This window comes from Punica granatum, chromosome 2, assembly GCF_007655135.1.
Source record: "Punica granatum isolate Tunisia-2019 chromosome 2, ASM765513v2, whole genome shotgun sequence".
In the NCBI taxonomy this organism is placed as follows: Eukaryota; Viridiplantae; Streptophyta; class Magnoliopsida; order Myrtales; family Lythraceae; genus Punica; species Punica granatum.
In genome coordinates, this window is record NC_045128.1 from 5,815,374 (window position 1) to 5,825,282 (window position 9,909).

Consider the following 9,909-nt stretch of genomic DNA (forward strand, 5'->3'; position numbering starts at 1 on the left):
AGCCGGCACGACATTGTATGGCACGCACCACTATGCAGTCGCAGCGCCTCCGCAGGTCCGGGCTATTTTTTGGGTTGTGGGCTCTGATCGTGGTGCAGAGCACTCTGCTGGTCCCGGTACCGGCGCAGCTAACGCATGCAGCCTCTGCCAAGTCCAACCAATTGTGGAAGCCGGCCACTGCCACTTAGTATGGCGACCACGAGGGCGACGGCAGCGACGATAAGAACTAAGAAGGCACTAAACCCACCTGCATTGTGCCCTGCTCACACCAAAACGCCATTTTTTTAAATAGAAGTTCATCAAAATCGTAGCTTTATGTGGGATTTCGCATGCATGTATATAATCATTTGCTTGAACGGTCGACAATGGCGTTACAGTGGGGTCTAATTTGAAGGTGGGGCCTGCGGGTACGGGTCGCTGGTGGACATTAAGCCGCTGAGGGCCCGGGTGGGGGCGGTGAGCCCGGTGATGTTCATGTATGGGGAGGGCTGTGGCGCCTGCTACAAGGTCCGGTGCCCTGACAGGAGCATCTGCTTCCGGCGGGCCGTCAACATCATCGTCACCGACAAGTGCCTGGGGGGTGGGTCCACTTCGACCTTAGCGGGGCCGCATTTGGCTGCATGGCTGTCTCCGGCGAGGGCGGCCAGCTCAGCGACCGAGGCGAACTCCCAGTCATGTACATGAGGTCCGTTCAGTGTCCTCTCTAGCCGATGCTTTAAGGCAAGCTCTGAGTAGGAGTGAACCCCTCTACCGTCACCAAGATCCAAAATTTCGAAACCAGGAGAGGAAAGAATCAATGAATAGGGCAACCATCATTCAATCGGGAAGGAGGGATGTAGGTAGAGTCTTCATAGTTGTAAGGGTTGCAGTTTGAGACGTCCCCGTACATCTTCCTTCTCCCGATTCCAATCTCCTCTATCCATTCCTCCGACAGTTTCTTTTTTCTAATTTATTATTACTTTTATTTTTTATGAGATAAAATGACGATTTTATTCCTGAGAAATGTCATCTGCATGGCACATCACACAATTTGGCCGGAAAATTGACTGAATGGGATAAAGTGCCTATTTTTCATAAAGGTCAGGAGGCATCTTACAAATTTTTAAAGGTTGGGGGGAAATGCTTCCTAGCCTAAAAAATCAGGGGTAAAGTGTCTTTTACTCTCAAAGAAATAACGATTTCTTTTCTTTTTTTTTTCTCACGAGATCACGAGAATTCTTCATCTTATTAGCTGAAATTACTCTTGTCTCGATCTTTGATTTGTCTTAGTTACGAAATGTTACCAAATTGTGAAAGGTTAATTTGTTAGATACGATTAATTTATTTGCTGACACCCCTTCATGTTTGTGCTGAAATAATTTGAAGGCCCATCTCATGAAATTAAAAATGGGATGCATATGCTGCGTGGCATTTCGAATCTGTGCTATAACATCGTATGACAATTGACATGATCACGACCATTTGCTCTAACCTTGCTAGATAGAATGTGATTTATTCCCATTTTTAAAAAGCTGTAATGATTTTTCAACTGTGAATACCACATGGATGCTCCGAGGCATACAACAAACAACTGCTGGAGACTCCGAGGCAAACTACAGGAAATGATCGATGAGAACAAGCTCTCCTTCAACGAGATCAGGCCACCGAAAGTCTAGGCCAATCCTCTTTCTGACCACGGCTCCAGCTCAGGCTCGACTATCAACATGATCGGTGCCTATCCAATCGGAGAGGACTAGACCAAGGAAAAATAGCTGGCCTCCCCAGGAGGCTACTACACGTGTATATATGTTGCCCGCGTGTCAACGAAGCTATGAGCCACACGGCAGATAAGGGATCTCCTCTAAAAAGGATTCAACCAAACCTCAGAAAACATAAAACTCAATATCAAAGAATGACTAAGCCACAGAGAACAAATTTAAAGTTGAAACTACTTAATTTAGCAGTAGATAGAATCCTAGACCGATTAAAGAGGAGCATGGTTCAATCCACGTCTAAATTCAATCAATAAGAGTGTCTAGGGTAGGGAATATCAACTTACAATCAAGAACTCCAATCTTAACCCTTTTCCTCTTAGACTTTGGTCACCTTAGTTCTCTCTCTCTCTTCCATTGTTCTTCTCTGTTTGTCCCGATTTCTCTCAACCAAAAACGGGGCAAAGGAAAGAAGGAAGAAAGAACAAATGAAATGGAAAAAGAATGGCGGTGGAATTGCCAAGGGCAAGAATGAAAGATACGTGGGGCCCTTTCTATAGTTTTTTTTTTTGTTATTGCTCAGCCACAAAAATTATAGTATATAATTTTACAAAAAAAAATTATAGTATATAATATACATGTATATTACATAAGCATATGTATGTATATGTGTATATATGCATGTTTTAAAAAGTAGATACCAATTCTCACAGGAAGCATGATCGACACAAATTTGCTCATCAATATCCTCAGCGACCCGAAGATGGTTGAGAAGCTAATGAAAAATTCTGCGGGGAGCTTCTCTTTGCCCAAGTCAAATCCGACAGTTTCCATGCCAGTTCCGGACATCAAAGCGCCAAAGCTGGACATGCCTCAAGCCCCCATGGAGCCAAAGCTGGACATGCCTCAAAGCTCCCTCAGGGCGAAAGCTGGACATTCCATCTTATGTGTCGGATCTGATCAAAACCCCTCATGCTCCAGGTCTGCTTCCGGTTCCTATTCCTGTTACTGCTCACGCTAATGGTCAGTTTCCATTTTCAAGATCAGCAGTCCCCTTCCCCGAGACCAACCCGATGAATCTAACCCCCGTGGTTGCTTCAATTCCCGCTCTGGTGTCCTCTGCTGAAGCTGTGAAACCACGGCCTGTGAAAGGAATCGACTACTATAAAAAGCTTATAAGGCAACATGGAGAAGAAACACAACAGGACATGGTTCAAATCAATATTTGAATAGATTACGAAATCGATGGGCGCTATCTTGGTTGAAGCCTTTCCGTAATTGTTCACTGGAAAAAGAAAATCTTTCTGTGATTCACATATCTCTATTCATCCCGAATATAAAATAAATATTATGGTATTTTTATTCATAACGAACATAAAAAGGATTGTAACATGACAATTTAGTTTATTGAGATGGTAAACGCTTCTTGAACTGAATTAGTCAAAGTTTATTGAATTTTCGGATATTAGAGTACACATTGAAAAATAATAGTAAGAGTTTATTCAATTTTCGGATATTAGAGTACACATTGAAAAAAAAAAGGAAGAAGCTCGGAGTATAGAAAAGAAAAAAGAATACAAGAACGAACCGTGGCAAATTTAATACATGGAAAAACAAATGCATGGAGCTTCTAGCCAAACCAATCTCCACAGGAGCATTCATTCTCTGACACCTCAAGATATTAATTCCCAACGATCTTTTCCCTAGCGAGGCTTTAGGTTACGCCCACTAAGTAGATTGGTATAATAAATGTGCATTTTATTTTCCTTTTCAATTAAAAAGGAGATTATAAATCTTTTAAAAAAAGATTGAAAAAAAATAAAGAAACAGGAGATGAAAATCTCTCAATTTGACTTCAATTTTTTGTTACTTTACTCCTCCAGTTCAATTTCCCATTAGAAAATGCATTTTTCGTCCAAATTATATTTATTAAAAATAATATAATTTTAAAAAATTAAAAGTTACAAAAAAAATGTGTCGTTGGGGCAGTGGGGGGCGCTTGTCGGCAGCCATCCTCCAATTGAGAGATCATCGATGACCCCAACAGGGTAGTGGTGGCTGCCAACATGGACTGCTCAAATTTTACATATTTTTCTTTTTAAACAAATCAAGGCTGAGGGAGGTGGAGGCCTCACCGGCAGCATTGCCCCTCCCAAATGGGATCTTAATGGATCCTGATTTTAGGGTTTTTGGGATCCTAATTTGGGAGGGGCAATGGCCTTATCGATGATCACCATCCCTTCCCCCCAAATCGGGTTGCCGACAAGGGCTCCCTATCGCCCCTCCCCTTTTACTATTGATGTCCTTCCTTTTTTTAATAAAAAAAACTCTTGTAATTTCTTTTTATTTTTGAAAATTATATTATTTTTCAAAATATTTTTGGACGGAAAATGTATTTTTAACGGAAGGAGGACTAAAGTGGCAAAAAAGTGAAAGGTTGAGAATGAGAACGACAAAAAAAAAGGTTTAGAACCAAAATGGCAAAAGCGGCAAAGGTTGAGGACTAAAAGCGTCTTTTTTTCCAATATTAAATTAAGAGCGGTATTTCAAGAAAAGCTTTTAACATCATAAAAACTAGAGCAAGTCCCGAGCTATGCACATAATCAAAGGCAATTTTAATTTGAAAATTAAACCAACGTGAAATGTTATAGATTATTTTCATAGACGCATTATATATATAATTTATTATCAAATGCTACATAAATTAACCTTGCCAAAATTACTGATATTGAAAAGTTAATAGAAAAATGATATATTATTTTGTAAAGAAACATAAATAAGAGAGAATGGTGGAGGATAGTAAGGACGGGATGAGAAAGGGGGAGAGAGAGAATTGTGGTAGCATTTGAGAGTTGCTAACAAAATAAGTTAAATATGCATCATCTCCCTTGAACTTTCGGTAATATAATGGTTAGCAATCAACCTTCATATTTCTTTATGGATATTTTTGGCAAAGAAAATTTAGACAAACTAACTCCCTTCTCCAATTTGTAGTAACTACGCGCTATGCGCATGTTACCAGAATAAAATAATTTCAAAGCCTCACCATGTGGCCCAATCGAGTCCTTAGGCGTGTTGGGAGCATCTCCGCAGATTATGAAAGTCTGAGTTATTAGCGTAATATTGGCAGAACCCTAGAAGAACGACGTCGCTTTTGACACAGCAAGTAGATCCAAATTCTGAGCCTGTGAATAAGCAGAATCTGGACGTAACTGTGCATGGCGCTGCATGACTCAGACTCTGTGACTGACTATCTTCTAGAATCTAAACAGTGACGACAGCGTGTCTGAATCACGACAACCTTAGAGTCTGAGCAGTCACAAAGTCATCTCTAAGCCGCGATTATTGGGTAGTTATATATCGAGAAGATAAAGATTATCCGAGGTGGACTGGATGAAAACTTTGGATAATTATCATGTGTGGATATGATTGCAGTTGAAAGCAGTTAACAAAGAGCCCACGTTCTAAAAGGATCAAAGAGTAGATTTGCAACCGCCAAGGAGGCAGAACCAACAACTTATTCAATAGACAAAGTCTCTTTAGATTTCTCAGTACATACGAGCTTTTATCCTTAGGAGGAGGAGTAATTTAGATATCCCGAGCTTGTAGTGGCATGGTGATCCCCTCAACGATTCAAGTTTACAAGTCTATGGCGGTAAGATCATATCCTCAACGATATAGTCACGACTCCATCAAACTTAGCAAACTTTTGATTGAAGGTCTTGTCCTCGTCCCACGACCATTCACTCCAAGAGTCTCAACGTGATTGCAGCCCTTCCTCATTGTCATCAGGTGACCTCTCACTTGAGTTCAAAGCCTATGCCACGATGGAAAGCATAGAGGTCATCCTCTGTAGCTTCAGTTTGAGTTATTTGTTCATCCCTTTTCGTTGTAATTCCATCATTGTATATATTACCTTCATTTAATAAAGCATCTTTCCTCATTGATTGCTGGCTTTCATTGAGTGAATCTTTTTAATACTAGTAGTCCTTCTACGGAAGGCATTACTAAAAGAATCCGCCTAGGATTTGAAAGGAAAAGAGGTAAACTAATTTTCTCTTTTTATAGAGGGATTGGAACCCACTTTTCTCCCTTCACAAAAATCCGACAATAGTTTATTGGCATCCACAGTCAGAGGTAACTTTTTAAGTTATTAAAGACATACCACCTAGAAAACATTCTCGTAATCTTAACCAGGGTGAGGGTTTCATAGATTCCCATGTACTTGATACTTCCCACATCAATGAGGAATGAAATCAAGGAGGTCATTCTCCCATGGACTTAGTCATTGAACAACAAACAGAGTTTGCAGGTGACCAACTTCAGATCGATGAAACAACTGAGACTTTGATTGTTGGTGAACCCTCTTCTTAGAAAGATACCGAAAACTTCGTGGTAGAAAAGTTAGCAGAGCTTGAGGAATTCATTAGTCGAACGAAAACTAATAGAGATACTCAGACTGAACTTATCGACGTCCTAGAGAGGTTTAGGAAAGTCTTTGATACTTCCGTACTGAACAATGTTGCTTGTTGCCACAGCGTGTAGGGAGAAATTCAAAATATGTTTAGACAACTTGATGAGAATATAAGAACTCAGACTGAAAAGATTAGGTATGATTCGAATCAAATCTTATCTGAACACGTGGAAGAAGCAACTAGGCAAGTGGCCAATCAAGCCATTGCAGGCTCTGCAAATAGAAATATATGACCATCTACATTGCATTTGCCATATTAGGCCATTACTGACTGTGTAAAAGTAGTTGGCCCTTGCCATAATTGTGTTAGTTAGCTTCAGTTGTAATATCAAGTCATAAATGTTGGCCATTCCAGTTGGCCATGTAAAAACATCCATATGTTGTGATGTACCGAGCTTCGTCTATATAATGGTAGCTCCTTCTCTGTATTGAATAAATCGAAGGCAATCAGAAAACCTTTCGAATACATTCTCTCTCAATATCTCTCTCTCTAAACCCTCTTCTTTTGGGCTAGAATTCGAACTCGATACTTATTTAAGCGGAACAAGCATGCAACCGAATATATTAAACCCATAAAAGAGGCTAGGAGTAAAAATCTCACAGTCGCTACGTGGCACTGTCCCATTGTCTATTCTGCAGAAAACATACAAAAGCGCGTCTTCGACCATTTTCGCGCTCTTCTTCTCCTCTTCCATCTTCATCAGCTATAATAAGCTGCCCCGAAGTCCGCCATTGATTAACCCCTTTGATCTCTTTCTCTCTAATAGGGACATCACCGACACCCGGGAGATCACCGACAATGTCGACTGAGTCCGAGGCCCCCAGATCCAGATCCGAGTCTGATTCCCCCGCCGCTGCCAAAGGCCCGTCGGGGCGAGCCCACAAGGTGGCCTTGATCACCGGTATCACGGGGCAGGATGGGTCATACCTGACGGAGTTCCTCCTCGGGAAGGGCTACGAGGTCGTCGGGCTGATTCGGCGGTCCTCCAACTTCAACACCCAGCGGATCAACCACATCTACATCGACCCCCACAACGTCCACAAGGCCCGCATGAAGCTCCAATACGCTGACCTGACCGACGCCTCCTCCCTCCGCCGCTGGCTCGACACCATTCAGCCCGACGAGGTCTACAACCTCGCCGCCCAGTCCCATGTCGCCGTCTCCTTCGAAATCCCCGACTACACAGCCGATGTGGTTGCCACTGGCACCCTCCGCCTCCTCGAGGCCGTCCGGTCCCACATCTCCGCCTCTGGGCGAACCCACATTAGGTAATTCACTATCCGCAGTTTGACCCCATTGACGTGGGTCCACTGCCTCGTCTCATCTAGCAATCATTCTTCGTTTCTGCTAATTGCTCTGCTTTATTCTGTCTCTGCCGATTCATCTGAGTGATCTGAATCTATTTGGGCTCAATTCTTTCCTCTGGATTGAGGATATAGTCTGTCTGTTAATTAACAATTCCAGTCAGACATACGGACTGGAAATGCAATGAAACGGAACCATATAGCATATCGGAAAATGGTCGGATCATATATGGCAATGTCTTTCTTGCTCATTTCCTTGTCTGCTCTGTAGAACTTAGAAAGTTTCAGCTACGGTTCGTGATTCTTAGTACCGTAGTTTGATAGTTAGGCAGGAGAATAGTGCCTTTGATCTAATTATTCGAGTAAATGTTTGATAATGCATGAGATTCAGGCCTTGGATTCCAAGGCATGAGACCCTTCATTCTACAGTAGATGAATCTGGGACAGATCGGGCTGCTCTCGTCTCTCTCTCTCTGTTTTTTTTCAATCTTCTGTCGGATTTTTCTTACCAAGAGTAATGCTTTTATCGTGAATTCAGATATTATCAGGCGGGCTCATCTGAGATGTTTGGGTCCACACCTCCCCCGCAGTCTGAGACCAGCCCGTTCCATCCCCGATCTCCCTATGCTGCCTCAAAGTGTGCTGCCCACTGGTACACTGTGAACTATCGAGAGGCTTACGGACTGTTTGCATGCAACGGGATCCTCTTCAACCATGAGTCACCTCGTCGAGGCGAGAACTTTGTGACCCGGAAGATAACCCGGGCTGTGGGTCGGATCAAGATTGGGCTCCAGAGCAAGCTCTTCCTCGGGAACCTCCAGGTAGGATGCTTAGAAACGATTTTGAACTATCCAGTTTTAGGGTTTTTTGGGTTTTAGAGTTTCACTGGTCCAGAAGTATCACAGTTGTTCCTCATGGATAGTTAGAATTGGACTACCTTAGAAAATGTATAGTCAATCCGATCATTCAGTAAAGTAATATGAGGGATGCTGACATATCAAAAATGGTGACATCCCACCTCCTTCGACATGTGCGCCAGCCAAATAGAAGGCCATGTTTTGTATGAAGAAACAGAACCGACTTGAAAAACTAAGACGGATTTGAGTTACAGTTTCATTCCATTTTCTTTCCATTCTAAGTTGAATATTTGCTTGCTTCAGGCCTCTCGGGACTGGGGATTCGCCGGGGACTATGTGGAGGCCATGTGGTTGATGCTCCAGCAGGAGAAACCCGACGATTATGTGGTGGCAACTGAGGAGTCCCACACCGTGGAGGAGCTCCTCGAGGTGGCCTTTGGATACGTGGGCCTCAACTGGCGGGACTACGTGGTGATCGACAAGAGGTACTTCCGGCCTGCTGAGGTGGACAACCTCAAGGGGGACTCAAGCAAGGCCAAGAAGGTCCTGGGATGGAAGCCCAAAGTCGGGTTCAAGCAGTTGGTGAAGATGATGGTGGACGAGGATATCGAGATCGCAAAGAGGGAGAAGGTGCTCGTTGATGCTGGTTATATGGACGCACAGCAGCAGCCCTGATGGTTCTTTCCGTTCTAAGTTAAGCTTTTGGTTTGTTCGTTCTTTCGGGGGCTGGGCCAGGGTAAGTTTAATAGGGCAAGTCGGGTGGGCCACAGAATTTTATTATAGTTTCCGTGAGATGAGTATAGCTTGCAAGGGAATATGATGGGATTATCGGGTATTGTTTGCTGGTGTTAGTCCTTGGTCTTGTGTTATCTGTTTTGTTTGACTTCACTGTAATAAATTCCAATTCATTTAATTTCCGTCAATGAGAATATAAGAGATGATCCCATCTGTTCCTCACTTCGTTTGATAAACGGACAGTTATTTATTTATTTATTGGGAATTGGACAAAGAAAATGAGCATCTTTTTCTATATATATATATATATAACATTATGGAAAAGAAAATGTTGGAATATTATGGTGGCATTTGGTAACGGAGCGGAGTATGATTTTACTTAATTCCACGGGATGAAAACAAAAGTAGTCGAAAAATTTTATTATTATAAATTAATTGTAATAGTGGTTAAAAAAATATGTGCGATAATTTATCATTAAATTGAAGAAAAAAATTTAAAAAAATGTAATAATTGCATTATTGAATTAAGAGAAAAGTAAATTATAGTTAAGTAGAGTATGATTTAACTCCATTGCATAAGAAAACTTCATTGTTGGCAATTACTTTCAAATCTATTTTAATGTTTCAATTGTTGCAAAAATAGGCTTATAACATGTAATTTTTGCTAATATGGTATTACTGATTTTAGTCAACTTTTACTCTCTCTTTTTTGGCATTTTAATGGCTTAAAATTGCATAAATCTAATGAAAATGTTAAAACTACTAATATTTTAGTAATTTGAAAAAAATTAATTGTCCATTATATCAAATGTAGAGTATCATGTTGATCACTACTGTCTAATTGAAT

At 41.6% G+C, this 9,909-nt stretch overlaps 1 protein-coding gene and 1 pseudogene across 2 annotated transcripts; both read left to right on the forward strand.

Annotated features, from left to right (window-relative positions):
- Positions 1 to 32: 32 nt before the first annotated feature.
- LOC116197735 lies at positions 33 to 707 on the forward strand (annotated as a pseudogene).
- A 5,882-nt stretch (positions 708 to 6,589) lies between these two features.
- LOC116197741 (GDP-mannose 4,6 dehydratase 2) lies at positions 6,590 to 9,287 on the forward strand. Of its 2 annotated transcripts, XM_031527974.1 has the most exons (4): positions 6,590 to 6,817; positions 6,933 to 7,434; positions 8,009 to 8,291; positions 8,631 to 9,287. In XM_031527974.1, exons 2-4 carry the CDS (start codon positions 6,965 to 6,967, stop codon positions 9,000 to 9,002), a joined length of 1,125 nt encoding a protein of 374 aa, XP_031383834.1. In that variant the 5' UTR covers positions 6,590 to 6,817; positions 6,933 to 6,964; the 3' UTR covers positions 9,003 to 9,287. The 2 variants fall into 2 exon arrangements, with proteins under 2 accessions (XP_031383834.1, XP_031383833.1); XM_031527973.1 differs by having other exon boundaries at positions 6,590 to 7,434.
- Positions 9,288 to 9,909: the final 622 nt, after the last annotated feature.

Bases quoted from the DNA above. Each gene is read 5' to 3' on its own strand.
- LOC116197741 (XM_031527973.1), top strand. From the start codon at position 6,965: ATGTCGACTGAGTCCGAGGCCCCCAGATCCAGATCCGAGTCTGATTCC. The intron at 7,435-8,008 runs GTAATTCACTAT...TCGTGAATTCAG, and splicing joins TCTGGGCGAACCCACATTAG to ATATTATCAGGCGGGCTCAT. The intron at 8,292-8,630 runs GTAGGATGCTTA...TGCTTGCTTCAG, and splicing joins TCTTCCTCGGGAACCTCCAG to GCCTCTCGGGACTGGGGATT.